Below are 20,504 nucleotides of genomic sequence, written 5' to 3'. Positions count from 1 at the left end.
CTGCTACCATTGCCTCCTCCCATCTTGGAGGAAGATTTCTCTTTGATTAATCCTGCTGTGATTCATTGTTCTTTCTTTCAATAAAAAAATTGAACAATAAAAGTAAATGAGACTACTAATGGGCTGTACAGAGATAGAGCGGTTGGCCCATACAAGGGAGAGCACTGTGATTGAGTAAAAATCTTGTGTTTCCTTGTAATAAACTGGATGCTCGGGGATGTAGCATCCTGGTCTGGTGGAGTGTCATGCAGTGCCTGGAACTATAGGAATACAGAGGCCTCAGGTCAAGAGGTTCCTCTTCCATGTTGAACTGAATAATGTTGAGCCATAGATATGGCATGGGTAACCAACCTTACTATATCTGAACTTTCTGGAAAGCCCTTTCAAGAATCTGAGGCTTGGATGAACCCGCTGGAAGGGTGGTTTAAATTCTGATGTATCCCAGTCACCAGGGGGAGTCTGGCCTTAACAATCTGCTACAGAAAGATGTCAATTGACGAAATAAGTCCAATATTATTCACATTATATTTTTTATGTTATCATAATGTAATGAACTTTTCAGAGCATCAGGTGGAGAAGAAAATAGAACTGACAAGGAATATCGAAAAGATGGAATAGAGTTTTTAGCACATTACATATTTTAATAGAAAATGCTTTAACTTACTTTATTATAAAATCTTTTCAGGCAACTAAAATACAAAGGCCTATTTTCCTCCATACTACGGCTAAATAAACTTGAGAATCTAAATCTCTGCACTACATGTCTTTATAAACCGAGCACAGAGGGCTCAGACCTGCTGCAGACACAGCAGCTCACACCATCCAGTGTCATGTACAGATTTTTTTTGCTCTGCATTTGTTCAGATCTATGGAAGCCTTTCATTCTGTAAAACAATGTGGCTTATTTCATTTCTGTGTTTAACATTATGCCTGAATGGTATCAACAGCCCATCACCAGCTTGTCACCTGCAGATTGTATCGGCATATGAGGATTATGAATATGTTCAGGATGGAGACATCATCATCGGAGGAGTCTTCACCGTCAACTGCCTGATGGGCGGGTACAAGATCCTTGAGAAGCCGAATGTTACTGACATGCTCTGTTTAAAGTAAGTAACTTGAACAAAAAAAATAAAAGTCTATTGAAACTCATACCTGTAAGGCAGGAGTCCCCAAATGACAGCCCTGTGGGCCACATCCATCCTACTACAAGATTTTATATGGCCCTGCAGCTAGGGTCAGTGGCCTATCCCTGTGCACAGATTGAGGATTTAAATCAACAGGGACTGGCTATTTTCTCTGCTTCAACCTGATGTAAGGGAAAATGTGATGAGGACTTTGGTAGGGATTGTGATGATTTCTGATTTTTTCTTCTCAGAATTTTTATTTTATTTATCAGTATTTGTTTTTTTGCCTGTCTCAAAAAGAATAAGGGATCTGGTATTGTTTTTTAGGATGAATGTTTTTTTTTTTTTTTTTTTTTTTTTTTTTTTTTTTTTTTTAAACAGCACATTTTTTTCTCTCTGTAAAAAAAAAAAAAAAAAATGTAGTTTTCCCCAAAATTCATATCATGTACTTGATAGTTGTCTGGTATGAATTTTAAAGGAGTGCCATTTGCAAGAACGACACAAAAAAATAAAAAATGAAAAGAAAATGGGCCCTCCAAAATTCATACCAGACCCTTATCCAAGAATGGAGACAGCAGATCAGAACAAGGGGGCAGCCAGCATGCCCCCTCTGTTCTGAACTGTAGAAGGCCACATTAACTCAAAAGGGGAGATTGCCTCGGCAGGGGGCACCTTGTCTATGTTGATGATAACAAGGCCCCTTTCCCCAGAACCTTGGCCTGGTGGTTGAGGGAAGTGCATTGTCAGAATCTGGAAGCCCCTTTAAAATATGTGAGTCATCAGATGCTACCCCCACCCCCATCCACCCCTTTCTTTTTGGAGGGCCAGCAGTTGTCACTCATCATATTGATACATGGGTGAACAAAGTCATTGATGATGGATTAGAATTGTGGAACATTTTTTTTGTTTTATTTTGTTTATTCTTTTGTTAGGGTGTCAGATATTATTTTTTTATAAATTAGTAATCAGTGGTTCCATGTACCCATTACTCATTCACACATCACCCTTATTTTTTAGGAGGATTCCAAATTCCCATAATTTTTCTCCTCGCAGACCCTCACAACCACCAGCCGGGGTTGAGGAGAAAATAATTTGTGCTCATCAACATGGAAGCAAGGTGCTTTGCCAGGGGTGTGCCCCCCTACCAAGGTACCTTTCACATGTTGAGGGCATGTGGCCTGGTATGGTTTAGAATGTGGCTCTTTGTCCCTCAATTCCTGGTCAACCAGACTGTTCCATGCTCCAGTAAGGGTCTTGTGTGGATTTTGTGGGAGAGCGGAATTACATTTTTTTTATGAGGGTTCCCTCTTAAAATCCATAAGAGACCCTCTATGGGGTATAATAGCATGGTATTGATTTGGGGGAGGGGGTGCAGGCTGGTGTTTTTTCTTAACCATACCAACCAATAACTGCGTAGCGACTGGTGCTCTAACAATCAATGACATCCACTGTATAAAGGTCTGGCATGGATTTTGAAAGATGGCCTCACATCATTATTATTTTTAAGGGACAGCTTATATTGCTTAAAAAAAAGTGTGGGATCTTCCTCTAAAACTATACCAGGTCTTTAACCAGGCATGCAGCTTGGTTGACCAGGACATGGGGGGCTGCAAGCATGTGCTCTCCTTCTCTTTAACCATACCTTGCCACATATCCTCAACCTGCAAGGTACCTTATGTTGATGGAGACAAGGACCGCATCCCCATATTTCTGGCCCCAAGGATGTGTGAGTCTGTGTGTGGGGGATATTTTTGTGAATGAGTAACATGGGGCACACTTCAACCCATTACCATTTATGTAGGTATAGGACCTGCCAACTTTAATAGTGGCTTCCAGATTTTGATAACTTCCCCCCACATCCCTGGCTGTGGTGTTAAAGCCCTTGTCCCCATCAGCATGGAGGTAAGATGCCTTGCAGCAGGCGGGGGGCTTCAGGAGGCATCCTGGTATGGTTCAGGGGGAGATGGAGTTACATTAACAGATTTTTTTTTTTAATAAAAGACACGTCAAATGTGTCTGTGTGTTTATTTGCTGTTTACTAGGGATGGGTGAATGGTTCGACCCAAGCATGACTTCGGGCCGAACATTTTCCTATTCAGCTGTTTGCTGAACACCCTGCAATTTACTGAGCTTTGCCAAACCAGGGAGCAGTGTAATCTGGTTGTTAAGGAGTGGGGCCGGGAATCCGGCCACATCATCCTTAATAACTGAAGAGTCATCAGATGTCAATGGGTTTCCCCGCTGACAGCTGAATAATAACAAAAAAGTGCTGTGGGGTCCCCCAGTTCATACCAGGCCCTCCGGGTCTAGTTTGGATTTTTAGGTGAACCCCACAACAAAATCCTTAACAGATACTTATCCAGGCATGCACCCCAGCAGGTCAGGAAAGAGTGAGTGCCCCACCCTCCTGAACCATACCAGGCCACATGCCCTCAACATGGGAGTGTGGGTCCCTTCTGACGTCACAAACTGGTGCATGCTGGGCATGTGATGTCATAAGGGGGAGGGCATTACAGAAGGTGGAGCATTTATTTTTTTTTAGGTCCGTGATTGACAATGAATTTACATTGAGGGACACTATTTTTTAATTTTTTAATAAAGGATTTGTCAAAAACTTGTCTCTGTGTTTTTATTACTTTTTTGTACACTTTTGTACCCCATACTCATTCACATGGGGGGGACAGGATCTGGGGGGTCCCCTTGTTAAACCCCCCACCCCAAAGCACCCATCCTCAATGTTTAGGACATGTGGCCTGGTATGGTTCAGGAGGGTTGTGCTCGCTCATCCCCCAGAATCCGCTAGAATCTGGGTGTGGCGGAATGGAGAATGCCGCCACACCCAGGTAATGTAATGTAACTAGACAGTAATAAGGTGATAGCTAGTAATAGAGGTATAGGAATACAGCGTATCCTATCAGGAGCCCACACTGTTTTTATTTTTTTAATTTTGACGTAGGACACCCCCCTGGCACTATAGTTAAAGGTATTTTTCTTTTTTTTTTTTTTTTTTTTGCACAAGCATAATTAAAATCACTGCTCCTGAAAAAACAATTGCAAATTTGCATTGATACATGTTTCCCAGGGCAGCAGTACCCAGGCCCCCCATACCTCTTTTAAAGCCAATTACTTGCATTTAAGCCTTAAAAATGGGCACTTTTGTTTTTTCCTGTTTGGCTCCCATAGACTTCAGTGGGGTTCGTTGTTCGGGTTAGAACTTTTCCCTGCTCGAGAGTTCTGCTGCAAACTGAACAAGGGGCTGTTTAGTTTATGTCTACTGTTTACTTTTTTGTAAATGAGGGGCAGAACATGAGGGCCCCCTTATTTTTACAGGGGCTTCCATATTCCGATAAGCCCTCTGTCTGCAGACCCCCACAGGCACCAGACTGCCTCAAAATCCACACCAGGCCATTATTCAGGTAAGCAGCCTGGGTGGCCAGGAAAGGGGTGGGGCAGCTGACCTTTGACATGGCTATGATCATATGTGAGCAACTGGAAAATGCTTTCTTCATTTCCATTTTCTCACTAAACCTTTAAGCTATAGGAAGCTGATGACCTCTTGTAGCCGATTTACTAATCCGTTATATTAACAGACCTTTGCAACAATACTTCAAGAACCTTCAAATGTTCCTTTTTGCCATTGACCAATTGAATAATAACCCAACAATCCTGCCTAATATGACCCTAGGATATCATGTTTATGACTCGTGTTCTCATCCCAGAAAAGCCATAAAAAGTGTTTTACAGATTTTATCCGGACCGGGAGAGACTATCCCAAATTATTCCTGCCGAGACCACCAGAAATTAGCTGGTTTTATTGGAGACCAGAGTTCAACCACAATCCTGCCTATGGCCCAGATATTATCTGTGTATCACCACGTGCAAGTGAGTATAATTACATGAATTATGACTCAAGTCTGTTGTGTCAGATCTGTTCTGTCAGTCTGTTTTCCCCTGTGTCTCATCTGTTCTTTTTTTTTGCATGTAAATTATAAGAGTTCAGCATATCTATCATATACATAAGCATACATGTGGGTAGGTACAGCATGGCACGAAAAGTGATGATACAGAACTTGGTTGTAGAATGAAGCGCTTTGTATTAAAGGAAAAGGCTCAACTGAACAGGCGACTCCGCAGAAGAGCACCACACCAGGGAAACACACACAGTGGATTCGGATGCACCAACTGCATCTGTTTCAGAGGCTGGAATCTGGACCCAAAGGGTAGGCATCACTGAAGGATTGCTTGTCCCTAATCTGTCCCTCCTTGCCAGGAACCTCTCCCTACCACTAGCCACTTTTCTTGCACTTTCCCTCTCCTAACCACTTGGCAATATACATGACAAAACTTGGGGCAGGAACTTATTAAGACTGGGCTGACCCAGGATGGCTGCCAGAAGTCACCTGCATGCAGCTTAGACAAATGGAACGCTACCTCCAGGGACCAGGAAACAATAAAGAAACTACATTTTCTACTGATTTCCTCTCCAGGCTGTGGTACCACTCCTCTTGCAATGGAGGAAACAGACTACACCTGCCAACATACAAGTACAACTTAAAAAAATAAAATAAATACATAATATTTTAAAAATGCTTAAGAAATCTCTCCACTACATCCATTGCTCAGTCAGGGAGCACAGACACATAAAAAGTAAACATAATTTTTCATCTCTCGTTCTCCTCTCATCAGGACTAAAAACAAATGGGCCACAGTCTTCCCCCATAGCCACCACCACTCTTTACAAAATATTAAGCTTCCACTAGAGGATCTGGCATGAGTCAAAATAGAAAAACCTCCCAACACTCCAAATTTCCTTGAGCTTTTCTGTGGTGTATCACACTGTGTATTGTCATAGCCCTCAACCGTTGACTCTGCTATAAAGTTAGACCATGGCCTTAAAAATGGCTGGGTGGTATACGATCTATCCATAAACATATAATAGTGTAACAATAATTTACAAATATGTTCTCATCTCAACAACTGGGTTTTCCCATCATCACTTGATTTTTAAGTACAATTAAGTAATTCCCCCTACCCAGAGACCCCTACAGCCAAGGGGCCAGGGTGGTGGGAAAGAGATCCTTATTCTCATTAACATCAGGACAAGGCGCTTTGCCAGGGTGTTCCCCCTGGCATGGTACACTCTCATGTACCTTTGCTCCATCTAGCAAAGAGGAAAAGATAGTTGTCATAGTCAGGGGTCAGACTCAGGGACCAGCATCAATAGCAGTAGACAGGCTCCCACCAATCAGCTAGATAAGTGTAGCACCAGGTCACCTTGGCAGATGACGCGGACTCATCTGAAGTACTGAGTCTAAGCACTAACCAGTGTTCACCAGGGCTCCTGATGGTGGAGATAGATTTTACTGTGTATTAGTACCAGGTTGCTATCCTCTGGATTACCCCACTAGTTCAGTAGCAGGTATAGCAGGTAGGGATCAAGGAGAAAGCATAGTAAACAAGTCAAAGGTTGGTAGCAAGTTGTTGCAGGTTGGAATCAAGTAGAAGAGTAGATGAAAAACAAGCCAAAGGTCAGTAACGAGTGGTAGTGGAGATAAGGAGAGTTGTAGGTACGCAAAGGAGCAAAATATCGGCTGGAGAGAGACAAATAATCTGGCAAACAGGAAGTGCAGGGACATGGCTTAAATCAGGAAGTTCATGGGAGGAGCAAAGAGTTCTGTCAGAGCTGGGCGAACCCTTCCTTTCTTAAAGCTGGCCGCTCAGCTGTTGGCTAATTTCCAGCTCCTATCTGTCAGAAACCATGAATCAGGCGAAGACAGAAGTACAGTTAAATCACACTTGTTTAATAATAAAAATGAAAAGAACAAACGTAGTCAAAAACATAGCCAAACTTCAGTAATCGGAACGGATAGTCAGCCAAGCCAGAAGTCAGGGATCAATGTAGTGGAACAACAAGCAGGATCTGGAGCCAGAAGGGATGTCAGCAAAGCAAGCCCTGAACAGGATTGCAGGAAATAGTTTCTGTGATGTTGACCAAGGCGAAGGCAGAGAACCTTTGGACTGGACGGCTTAAGTAGGCAGGACTGACGAGCGGGATATCATCAGCAGCTGAGTAACTGTGGAGAGATAGGAGCTGGCAATTAGCCAACAGTTGAGAGCCCAGCCCTGACAGTACCTCCCTCCTCAATGACCCCTCCCCCTCGGAGGACCACCAGGCTTGAGGGGAAAACATCTATCGTAATCATGGAGGAGGACAGGGGCATGTACGTCCAAGGATGAGACCCAAGAACGTTCCTCTGGACCGTACCCTTTCCAATGCACCAGGTACTGTATGCACCCACAGAACCTACGGGAGTCAACAATGGACTGTACTTCATACTCCTCATGGTTCTCAACCTGTACAGGGTGAGGACGTAGCACCAAGGTGGTAAAGCGGTTGCAGACCAAAGGTTTTAATAAGGAGACATGAAATACATTTGAAATACGCATATTAGAAGGAAGGTCTAATGCATAAGCCACTGGGTTAATCCTGCGAAGAATACGGAAAGGCCCAATAAACCGAGGTGCAAACTTCAGTGAGGGAACACAAAGTTGGAGGTTGTGAGATGACAGCCAGACCCTGTCCCCAACCTGGTAGGAAGGCGCAGGCAGGTGTCTGTGATCAGCATGAGGTCTGTACCTATCATTAGCATGTCGCAAAGCCTCATGGACTTGTGTCCAAGTGGAACGAAGACCACGGAGATACTCCTCTAATGCAGGAATACTCTGCGGAACAAATGAGTCAGACAAAATGGAAGGTTGGAAACGATAATTCGCCATAAACGGTGACAATCAGGAAGCACTATTCAAGGCACTGTTGTGAGCAAACTCTGCCCATGGTAATAGGTCTGACCAGTTGTTATGATGGTCAGAAATATAGAAACGTAGAAATTGCTCCAAGGACTGATTGGCTTGTTCTGTAGACCCATTAGACTGCGGGTGATACACTTGAGGAGAAAGCAAGCTGAATTCCCAACTGTGCACAAAAGGCTCACCAGAACTGGGACACAAACTGACTACCCCTGTCTGAGACAATCACCTTGGGTAGCCCATGTAAGCAAAAGATCTCCCGAGCAAAAATGGAAGCCAGTTCCTTAGAAGTGGGTAACTTCTTAAGTGGAATACAATGACACATCTTTGAGAACTGGTCAACCACCATAAGGATAGCTGTATTGCCCTGAGAGTTGGGTAACTCCACAATGAAATCCATAGACAGGTGGGTCCAGGGCCTCTCTGTATTGGGTATGGGTTGTAGGAGACCCACTGGAAGGTGTCGTGGAGTCTTACTCTGAGCACACACAGAACAGGCAGCTACGAAGGCAGTTACATCAGCACATCTACTAGGCCACCAGAATTGCCAGAATTGTTGGGAAATGGCCCAAAAGAGTTGATTCTTCCCAGGGTGGCCAGCAGCTTTGGGAGAATGGTAAGTCTGGAGCACAGCAGTACAGAGACTCTCTGGGACAAAGTAGCGGTCACAAGGTTTCTCAGGAGGAGCATGGACCTGAGCAGCAAGAATTTTGTCACCCAAAGGAGAAGTGAGACTGGTCCGAACTGTAGCCAGAATAAGATCAGGTGGAATCATGGGAACCGGAACCGACTCCAACTTGGAAGTGGATGAAAATTGTCGTGACAAAGTGTCAGCTCTTACATTCTTAGTACCGGGTAAGAATGAGACAATGTAATTGAAACTTGACAAGAAAAGAGCCCATCGTGCCATTCTGGGAGAGGGGCGTTTAGCCTCAGACAAGAATGTGAGATTCTTATGGTCAGTAAGAATGAGAACCGGCACAGTGGTACCTTCGAGGAGATGTCTGGATTCTTTCAGGGCTAAAATGATCGCCAACAGCTCCCTGTCACCAATCTTGAAATTGCACTCCACAGGTGACAATTTCTTGGAAAAGTAGTCACAAGGATGCATAGCGCTCTCAGAGGTAGGACGTTGAGACAGAAGGGCGCCAACACCAGTCTCAGAAGCATCAATCTCAAGGACATAAGGTAACATAGGATCAGGAGGTACCAACACAGGAGCAGAAACAAAGGCAGCCTTGAGACTCTCAAAGGCCTTAATGGACTCCGGAGACCAACTCTGTGGGTTACCATCCTTTCTGGTCATATCAGTCAGGGGCTTGACCAGAGATGGTAAGTTACGAATAAACATCCGATAATAGTTGGCAAAGCCCAGGAACCGCTGCAGAGGACATAAACCCACGGGTCGGGGGCCACTGTAGAACTGCTGAAAGTTTCTCTGGGTCCATCGAAAAACCAGCATTGGAAATTACATAACCCAGGAATTTAACCTCTTCACGATGGAACTCGCACTTCTCCAGTTTACAATAGAGATTGTTCTCTCTTAGTTTCTGAAGCACACAACAGACATCTGTGTGGTGGCTTTCCATGGACTTTGAAATTATGAGGATATCATCAAGATAAACCACCATACATAACTGCAACAAATCTCAGAGGACATTGTTAATAAATTCCTGGAAAACTGCTGGAGCGTTACAAAGGCCAAAAGGCCTTATGAGGTACTCATAATGGCCTGTTCTGGTATTAAACACAGTTTTCCACTCGTTGTCCTCCTTAATCCCCACGAGATTGTATGCCTCTCTCAAATAAAGCTTTGTGAAAACTGTTGCTCCCTTGAGGCGGTCAAAAAACTCCGTAATCAACAGAATTGGATAGGCATTCTTAATCGTGAAATGATTGAGACTCCTATAATCAATACAAGGTCTCAGTTCACCACTCTTCTTCTTCACAAAGAAGAAAGCAGCACCAGCAGGAGACGAGGATTTGCGGATGAAACCTCGAGAAAGTGTGTCTGCAACATACTCCTCCATGGCCTTATCCTCCAAGACTGACAAAGGTAAACCCGGCCACGAGGGGGCATGAAGGTCAATTGCACAATCATACAGCCGGCCTGGAGGTAAACTACCGGCTTGACCTTTGTCTAAGACATCGCTAAAATCGCGGTACTCCTCCAGCAGGGAGGAGAGTGAAGAGGTGCACAGGACCTTGGCTACCTTCTGGAAGCATATCTCACTGCATTGTGGTGACCAGGAGAGAACCTCAGCATGAAGCCAATCAAAAGAGGGTTTGTGCCTCTGTAACCAAGGATAAGCAATAACCAGCAGAAACTTAGGTGAGGAAATAACTTGGAATTGGATTATCTCATGGTGAAGAGCCCCTATGGCCATGGACAATGGAACCGTCTCATGAGTCACATGGGCAGGCTGTAGGGGTCTCCCTTTAGGAGCCTCAATGGCAAGTGGAGTGTCACGCAGCTGCAGCAGAATCGAATGCTTCCATACAAAGGCAGCATCAATGAACAGGCCTGCAGCCCAAGAGTCGATTAGAGCCTGTATCTCGATGGACGACTCAGCTCAAGAAAGGGTGACCAAAACCAGGGGCTTATCCTTCTGGATAACTGTGAATGAAACAACACCACCTAAGGTCTGTCCGTGACAGGACCTCAAGGTTCGGGCATTCCCTGGACAGGTAGGACAAGGCTTCAAATGTGACCTACCTGGCCACAATAAAGGCACAATCTCTCCCTCCTCCTAAAAGTTCTCTCATCCGCAGAGAGACACGTGAAACCCAAGTGCATAGGTTCACCTTCACTGACCGACTCGGTACCAGGAGGCATGGGAGGTAAGGGAGGCACGGAGAGTTGAAGAGTTGAAGCTGTTATAGCTGCAAAGGGTGGGCCAACTCAATATTGAACCCTACGCACTAAGACTGGGATGCCATTTTTTGCGATACAGCACTGCGTCGCTTTAACTGACAATTGCACAGTCGTGTGACGCGGTACCCAAACAAAATTTATGCTCTTTTTTCCCCACAAATAGAGCTTTCTTTTGGTGGTACTAGATCACCTCTGTGTTTTTTATTTTTTACGTTGTAAACAAAAAAGAGTGACAATTTTGAAAAAAAAAACACAATGGGGTTGATTTACTAAAGGCAAATCCACTGCAAGTGCACTTGGAAGTGCAGTTGTTGTAAATCTGAGGTTAAGATCTGAAATCAGGGGAAGCTCTGCTGATTTTATCAACTAATCATGTACAAGCAAAAATGTATTTTATTATCCTTGCATGTCCCCCACGGATCTACAGCAACTGCACTTCCAAGTGTACTTGTACTGCAAAGTGGAGTTGCCTTTAGTAAATCAACCCCAATATTTTGTACTTTTCTGCTATAATAAATATTTTAAAAATGTCTTTATCAGTTTAGGCCAATATGTATTCTCCATTTTTTGGTAAAATTTTTTTAGCACAGCTGCAACATTGAGGTGGACAGATCGCACACTTCTTACACTTTTTTGGGATCATTGACATTTATACAGCAATCAGAGCTAAAAATAGTCACTGATTACTGTATAAATGTCACTGGCAGGGAAGGGGTTAACACTAGGGGGAGATCACAGGGCTAAATGTGTTCCTACAGTGTGTGTTCTAACTGTGGGGGATGGGATTAGACTGGGGGAGGAGACCGATCGCTGTTTCTAACTACTAAGACCAGACAATCATTCTCTACTCCCCTGACAGAATGAAGATCTGTCTGTTTACATTGACAGACCTCCGTTCGGTCTCCCTCAAGAGCGATCGCGTGTGCTCGGTGGACATTGCGGCTGCCGGGCATATGCATCAGCTCCTACGTCACATGATGCGCGGGCCCCCTATATATCTTAAAGTGCCCACCGTACAGCTATGACAATTTGCTCGATGGAGCCAACCTGCCACCGTACAACGACATCGGCTGGTTGGCAAGTAGTTAAATTTCATGTGCGTGTAAAGGTAGGTGTCCCAATACTTTTGACAATATAGTGTATATGCAGTATTTTATTCATAGTGTATATGCAGCCCTCATTTTTGGTGGTTGCATTAATTTATCCCTTTTATATTTTTCTGTTTTTTTCTTTTCCATATTGATGAAATGTTGTGTGGTTATTGAGTTTATTAATCAGTTCAACTCAGCACTTATTTAGACATATATTCCAATTGAGACAATTATTTCTTAATTACCTTTAAAACATCATAAAAACAGTAAACCATATAAAGCATTTTAAAAATATATAGTACATAAAATTCATATTCATAGAATACTTCATATTCTACAGCTGCACCAACTATCCCCTTTAAGTAGAATAGGTCAAATGTACCTACACAATTAACCCTAATATTTAATCATCCAAAATAAAACAGCTCATGTTTAAACCACTAGGATGCAAGATATTTATCAAAAAATCTATTTTCATTCATACATATTTAATTGTTTCATATTAGATCCTCTCCAGTGGTTGAAAATTCTATCAATACCATAAAATGTTAGTCCCGTGGGATCTGTTCCATATTTATATTTCTCATGTACATTATATTTCTCATCTACATCATGTCGCTAATGTACATTATTAATGCATTCTCTAAACTTAATCACCAATTTTCTTATGCAGCGTACACACGGTCGGAATTTCCGACAACAAATGTTTGCTGTGAGCTTGTTGTCGGAAAATCCGACCGTGTGTATGCTCCATCAGACATTTGCTGTCGGAATTTCTGACAACAAATGTTTGAGAGCTGGTTCTCAAATTTTCCGACAACAAAACTTGTTGTCGGAAATTCCGAGCGTGTGTACACAATTTCGACACACAAAATTCCACGCATGCTTGGAATCAAGCAGAAGAGCTGCACTCACTATTGAATTTTGAAGAAGAAAGGTTTTCCGGCGCTCAGATTTTGTGATGTCAGGAATGGAATTGTATAATGATGGTTCTGATAGAACATTAATGTTAGAACAAAAAAGGGGGGAGGGGGAGAGAGAGGAGGCAGCCGTCGTCAGAGGGTGTCCATAGCCTCTGTGAGCATAGCACTGAAAAGGGAAGGGGGGTGTGGAGGCGCCAACTCTGCTGACACTGTTATATGGTGAAGGTGTAATACATACACTTACTGGTAAGTCAGTTCAGATGGGGTGGCGATGTCCATCAGGGGTTGTGTTGTCCTGGGATGTGCTGGTGTGCAGGCTTCACTGGCAGTCCTTCACCTCAGGGGATGTTGGTTAGTGGCTGAGAGAGGCTTAACAACAGTGTCCAGTGTGTGGAAGCTCCACGCTAACCACCCTGGAACCCGGAAGTGGAAGTGATGTCAGCGGTGCACAGGAAGTGTCCAGACACAGATAGGAGATAATACAGACTACGTGCTCGGGGCTCACAGCTCCTTCTACTGGACTCCTTCTAGAGGCCAGCAGAAGGAGCTGTGAGCCCCGAGCACGTAGCCTGTATTATCTCCTATCTGTGTCTGGACACTTCCTGTGCACCGCTGAAATCACTTCCACTTCCGGGTTCCAGGGTGGTTAGCGTGGAGTTTCCACACACTGGACACTGCTGTTAAGCCTCTCTCAACCAAGAACCAACATCCCCTGAGGTGAAGGACTGCCAGTGAAGCCTGCACACCAGCACATTCCAGGACAACACAACCCCTGATGGACATCACCACCCCATCTGAACTGATTTACCAGTAAGTGTATGTATTACACCTTCGCCATATAACAGTGTCAGCAGAGTTGGCGCCTCCACACCCCTCTTCCCTTTTCACTATTGAATTTCATTTTTCTCAGCTCGCCGTACGCATTGTACATCACTGCATTCTTGACGTTTGGAATTTCTGACAACATTTGTGTGACCGTGTGTATGCAAGACAAGTTTGAGCCAACATCGGTCAGAAAAAAATCCACGGTTTTGTTGTCAGAATGTCCGATCGTGTGTATGCGGCATTAGTGTGTGGCCATTGCACTTATGGCCACATGGGCATTCCACTACGTAGATGACATAACAGGTGTCACAAGATATGAATATTATATTCTCGCTTCTTCCCCCGTCTTATTACATTTAAACGGATCTATTTTCCTAAGACTATTCCCATCACTTTGCAGGGTAAACACGTCCTACGGGTAAAGGGACCTTTACCTTTAAAGTACAGTTCTGAAAGTGGCAATGGTTAACTGCAAAGGCTTTTTTTTTGTCAGTGAAGCCCTTAGCCTGCATCTGATCACTATGTCAAAGTTGGATATGAATCACTAGTGGTACTCCAGCTGTCAGTAACAGAAGGAACTGAGCAAAGTGTCCGCTGGTGGCCATCAAAGGGGGACATTTCAAGCCTGGTGGATCTGCAGGAAAAAATATATTTTTTTGTGACTGTTTAGTGAATGAGGGTGACTGTTGTTTGACCCACTGAAAGTGCAGGTTATTCTTTATATAGCGGTCTTTAATTAACGCAGCAAAGAATTTATCTGTGAATGTATGGAGAATGTGCAGTAAATGTCACATTTCCCACCTAATATATAGAACCTTAAAATCTCATTTTAGAAAGGCGTATCTTCCTAAGTCCTTCAAAGCTTAGCCATATCTCCTATGTTTATAGCCTCAATGTTGAAATGCTTATCCCTGTTTTTTTAGATCAGTTATGGGGCAGTTGATGACTCTTTCTTCGACAAAGATGCTTTTCCCTCTTTATATCGTACAGTCGAGGATGACTTCATGATTTATCGTTATATAACAGAAATTATCAGACATTTTGGATGGACTTGGGTCGGAATAATATCATCTGCAGATGAAAGTGGGGAAAGAGCATTGTTTCGGTTATTAAGAAATTTGTCAAGTCTTCAAATTTGTGTGGCCTTTATGATAAAATCTGGTATCAAATTATTAATGCCTGAAAAGAGTTATTTTGAAGGTTTGTGTAGCACCATTGAGAAATTATCTGTAAAAGTGGTCATACTCTGCGGAACATATCATGATCTAATATTTGAATCCTCACTGAGAAGATTACTCAGGAATGTAACATTGATCCTTACTCCCAGTTGGGCCTCACATATTGCTCTTATAGAAAAGTTTCCAGATATTTTGAATTGTAGCTTATCCTTGAACTTTTGGTCCCAAGCTGATAAGAATTTCAAGAATTTTGTTGATAGTTTCCATCCAATGATTCATCCAGAAGACAAGTTACTTGAAGATCTGTGGATGACAACACTTTTTTGCTTGTCAGAAAACAAAGAAAAAGATTCTTTGTATGAAAATCTTTATCATATTTCTCTTCACAATTGTACGGGGCAGGAACATTTACCTGACTTTGGAGATTATTCATCTGACAGAACTTCAGATCCTGTGTATCACACGGTGGAATTCATGGTCCACGTTCTGCAAGTTCTGCACTCATCCCAAAATTATTCTTGTCTTAAAAGTCAGGCAGATGATAAAGAGAAATATAGACACAAGGTGAGCACAAATGTGGCCAAAAAATAGATTAGGCTTTTATTAGAATCCTTTGGGGGATATGTGTCATGATTTATGATAGGTGACAAACTTTAAGTTTACTGTTTGTAATATCAGGTATAGCAGATAGCCAATGGCCAACTAAAGAAGTGAGCACACCAGGTTGACAATGCTGCTGCAATTTTCAAAGCATCAGCTTAGTATTGTCAGCCTGTAACAGGAAGTGCTGCTATTTACTAGAAGTGGACCTTCACCCTCCCAATGACGATCCCACCTCTCCACCTCTCCTCCCTTCCTCTGCAGGAATAGGGCATCTTTTTTTTTTCCTTTTGTTTACGTCTTTTTTTTTTTCAAGTCCTCCACGCCTCCCCATGCACGTCACTCGCCTTAGGCACACTGCCTGATGTGCCTCCCGGGATATGTGCCTCCCGGGATATGTATGTCACATATCCCAGGAGGCATAGCCTTTAGTTCAAGAACAGGAGGAGGGGACGGGCCTATCAACCTGTCATCGAGACGCCTGCCCGCTGAACCCAAAAGAGCCAGCGGGCCTCTCGATGACATCAGAGATAACATGGCGGCTTGGGACGAAGCCGTGGCTGGGCATGAGATTATCTCAGTGGGTCAATGCTGGATCCATTTTGAAATGTCCAGATACCACTATCAAGTAAGTGGGGCAAAAAAAAAATGGGGAGGTCATCCGGAGTTTCTCTTTAAAGTGGTTGTAAACTCTATTGGAAAAAAAACCTGCAAGACAGAGACATAATGAGCTAGTATGCATAGCATACTAGCTCATTATGAATTACTTACCTGAGATTGAAGCCCCCACAGCAGTCCTTTTTCACCCCTCTGGCAGCCGACATCTACCCGGAGACTTACTTCTGGGTATTACGGCTCCGACGCTGTGGTTGGCCGGAGCGGTGATGACGTCACTCCCGCACATGCGCACAGGAGCCGCCGGGAGCAGCACAGTACAACTGAAGCAACGGCACGTACGCACCTTTGCTTCAGTTTGCTTAAGTGCACATGTGCCGATGACGTCGCCACATGCAAATACAGGGATATCTCCTAAACCGTGCAGGTTTAGGAGATACCCAGTGTAGCTACAGGTAAGCCTAATGCCTGTACTAATGCCTGTAGTTTAAAGTGGTTGTAAAAGGTTTACACCATGGTCCCAATGTATGGTACAATGTAGTCACCCACGCTTGCTCAAGATGGACTATAGACTATGGGATTTTTTATCTGCATAAATCAGTGTACAAAACTACAACTAGCGTACACTACTTGTTCGAAATGAATTGAAGAAAAAGGGGGAGAGGTTCAGGTGCTCCCAGAGGATGATACAGGGGTAGATAAACACAACAAGAAATTGTTTCATGAAAACATTACATAACAGGGCCATTAAAGTGGTTTTAAAGGCTCAAGGCTTTTTACCTTCATGCATTCTACCTTGTATTCAACCTTCTCTGTGCAGCCCACCCTAATACTTACCTGTGCCCAATCTCAATCCAGCGATGCGCACGAGTGCCTCTTCTCTCTGGGGACTCTGCCTCCTCATTTTCTGAGACAGCAGCAGAAGCCATTGGCTCTCGCTGCTGTCAATCACAGCCACTGAGCCAATCAGCAGAGAGAGGGGATGAGGCTGAGCCGTGGCTCCTTGTGTGAATGGACATGCAGAGCCAAAGCTTGGAAGTGAACCTGCTTGGGTGCCCCCATTGCAGGTTGCTTGCCTTGGGGGCACTCGGCAGAAGGGAGGGGCCGGTAGCACCAGCAAGGGATCTGAGAAGAGGGGGATCAGGGCTGCTCTGTGTAAAACTGCTGCACAGAGCAGGTAAATATACCATGTTTATTTTTATTTTTTTAAAAGGAGACATTAATATCACTTTAAGTAGAGGATGTGTATGAATTATTTTTGGAGAAAATAGGCATAATTGAATGTTACTTTAAATTTTGTTCTGTCAGGTTGTAGCTAGCCTGAGCTGAATTGATAGTTCTGCTTCCTGTTCATTCTCCCCTAAGCTCTGGTTATTGTTTTCTACTGTTTGCTGTTTTGTATTGTCCCTGGGAATAGTGTAGGAAGATACAATATTTATATCTCCCTGGCTAACCCCTTATGCAGCGTACACACGGTCGAACTCTTCGACCAGACTGGTCCAACGGACGCCGATTGACCAAATCCGGCAGACAATCCTATCATGTGTGGACTTCACCGAACCTTCAGCTGACTTTTCCAGTCGCAAATCTGATGGACTTTAGATTTGGAACATGCTTCAAATCTTTATGTTGTAACTCCGCCGGCCCCAGAAATCTGCTCGTCTGTATGCTAGTCCGATGGACAAAAACCGACGCTAGGGCAGCTATTGGCTACTGGCTATCAACTTCCTTATTTTAGACCGGTGTACGTCATTACGTACAAATCCGTCGGACTTTGGTTTGATCGTGTGTAGGCAAGTCCGTTCGGTAAAAAGTCAGTCGGAAGTCTGTCAAAAGTCTGTTGAAAGTCCATTGGAAAGTCAGTTGGACCAGTCCGGTTGAAAAGTCCGCCCGTGTGTACGCGGCTTTAGAGGTTTATTGTTAGTGATGTATGCTGGAGAAAGGTATAAATATTTGGGGGAACCTTTTTTGAAGCTCTCTTACCTCCCTAGCTCTGCCCGGGGAGGGTGTGTGTCGTTGTAGCTGACCTCCCAGGCCTGCTCCTGTGCTTGAAGAAAGGTGTCAGGAAGGATATACCAGCAGACAGGATGGCTCATCTAGACAGTGACCTGTGCATAGGCACAGATTAATTCATTTTCTTTTACACGCACACAGAAATTGTGCACATTCCCATGCACAGGCACATATGTTGCTCATGCATGCAGATCTGTTGCTCCCATTGGCGCCAAGTGGTCTATTTAAACTGAGCCTGTGCTAGGCTTCAGTGCTGTCTTGTCTACAGCGTTCCCATACATACTTGCTACCTGTTACTTTGCATCTGACTACTGTTACAGACCTGGCCTGTCTTGACTGCTCCTCATTTCTGCCTGCATTGACCCCGGCTTGCCTCTGACCATGCATCTACCTGTTCCCCTTGCTGCTCCTCCACTGATCTGTTACCAACTCGGCCTGCATCCTGACATTGCTCCTGCCTACACATCTACAACTGATCTGTCTGCCTGTGTATCACCTAGTTTGTCTGACTTTTCACTTCTATCCCCATCACTGCTAGACTGCCTGCTGCAAACCTCTGTAGATATTCCATTGGTGCCGCTCACCTCCTGTCTTCTACCAGCCAATGCCTGTCTGCTGTGTCCAGCGCCAGCCTGTTCCTGTCTCCTGCTCACTGGTGTTCATCTTGCACTCCTACTTTGCTGTGGTCTACTGACGGTCTTCCCCTGCTTGATCCTGAGAATGCTGCTACCAAGATCAATAGGCACTTGTGCCACTCTATACTCTTGCGCTACCTATCTGCTCTATCAGGGCCCCCAAGTTGGAGGTGTAAGAGAGGCCTTCCTCATCATGTCAGGCTGCTTCACCAGGTACGTGACAGAAGGTCACAGTCAAGCCAGGAGTCTAAAGCTTGCACTGCCCAGTGTAAGGTGTTGCCCAAGAGAAGTGAATTCAGATTCTGGATTGGAGAAATGAACACTACAGGAAGTCTGGAGGCTAGTCCAGTAAGTGTAGTGCTGCAACTGCTTGTAGCTGTCAGCTCTGCATAATTATTCTTTTCTTGTGTTACTGTAAGGGTCTTTGTCTCCTATTCACTCTTTCCTAGCATAAAAAGTTCTGGCCTTGGCTTGAATGGCCTTTTTATGTGGCTGAAAGCAGTTTTTAAATCTGCAATTCATGTCATATTTTTTTAGTGTCCTGTGACTCTAACCCTCTCTCTCAAGAGTCTATTACTCTTAATAAACTCTCTAAAGTTTTCAAAATGTGTGTGGCACCCATCTCTTCACATCCCAACTACACATCATGAACCCTACCCTTATGCCCTGTACACACGAGCAAACTTTTTGACCGGACTGGTCCGACGGACCAAATTTGTCTGACAATTTGACCGTGTGCGGACTTCCGACGGACATTTTCGGTCAAAAATCAGACGGACTTTAGATTTGAAACATGTTTCAAATCTTTCTGCATGACCTAGTTCCTATTGGGAAGCCCGTTCGTCTGTATGCTGGTCCGACAGACCGAATACGACGCAAGGGCAGCTATAGCACCTGCCCACGAGAATGTTTCTCGCTCTGGTTCTCGGCGACAGGGTACTATGCATCTCGTGCTCGCTGCGATAGGAAAAACACATTTTCCTATTGCAGTGAGCATGACAGGGAGGCGATAATGTCCCTCAGGTCTGGTATGGATTTTAAGGGGAACCCCCTACGCCAAAAAAAAACAGCGTGGGGGCCCCCCAAAAATCCATACCAGACCCTTATCCGAGCACGTAGCCCGGCCGGTCAGGAAAGGGGGTGGGGACGAGCGAGCCCCCCCTGAACCGTACCAGGCCGCATGCCCTCAACATGGGGGGTGGGTGCTTTGGGGAAGGGGGGTGCCCTGTGGCCCCCCACCCTAAAGCACCTTGTCCCCATGTTAATGAGGACAAGGGCCTCTTCCCGACAACCCTGGCCGTTGGTTGTCGGGGTCTGCGGGCAAGGGGCTTATCAGAATCTGGGAGCCCCTTTAATAAGGGGGCCCCCAGATCCCAGCCCCCGCCCTATGTGAATGAGTAGGGGTACATCGTACACCTGGGGAAAAAGTGTCAATAAAAAAACACACTACACAGGTTTTTAAAGTAATTTATTAGGCAGCTCTGGGGGTCTTCTTCTGAGTTTGGGGGTCTCTTCTGACTTCTCTGCTCTCTCCAGCCTCTTCTCCTGGTGTCCGGTTCTTCTCCCGCTCTCCGGCCTCTTCTACCACTCTCCGGTTCTTCTAACGCTCTCCGGTTCTTCTGCCGGGATCCTCCACTATCTTCTGCTCTTTTGCTGCTCTCTTGCTAGCAGTGGTCCGGTCTTCTCCATTGTCCTCTTCTCTTCTTCCAATGTTGACACAACGCTCTCTCCCGCTGTAATGCTGTGTTCATGGTGCGCAACGACTTATATAGGAATGGGGCGTGACCTGGTGACCCTGCCCCTTATAATGTCACA

General features: G+C 44.5%; 1 protein-coding gene across 1 annotated transcript in view; it reads left to right on the top strand.

Moving 5' to 3' along the window:
• Positions 1 to 333: 333 nt before the first annotated feature.
• The window catches only part of LOC141111664 (vomeronasal type-2 receptor 26-like), a 53,789-nt gene continuing 33,618 nt past the window's right edge, over positions 334 to 20,504 (top strand). Inside the window, exons 1-5 of the mRNA XM_073603813.1 lie at positions 334 to 419; positions 686 to 832; positions 948 to 1,109; positions 4,847 to 5,009; positions 14,572 to 15,390. Of these exons, the coding sequence (XP_073459914.1) occupies positions 334 to 419; positions 686 to 832; positions 948 to 1,109; positions 4,847 to 5,009; positions 14,572 to 15,390 (1,377 nt within the window). The remainder of the gene's footprint in view (positions 420 to 685; positions 833 to 947; positions 1,110 to 4,846; positions 5,010 to 14,571; positions 15,391 to 20,504) is intronic.

The sequence above is a fragment of the Aquarana catesbeiana genome, linkage group LG11, assembly GCF_042186555.1.
Source record: "Aquarana catesbeiana isolate 2022-GZ linkage group LG11, ASM4218655v1, whole genome shotgun sequence".
Taxonomy (NCBI): Eukaryota; Metazoa; Chordata; class Amphibia; order Anura; family Ranidae; genus Aquarana; species Aquarana catesbeiana.
Note: the sequence above shows the minus strand (reverse complement) of the source record. Positions and strands in the feature narration are given on the sequence as shown.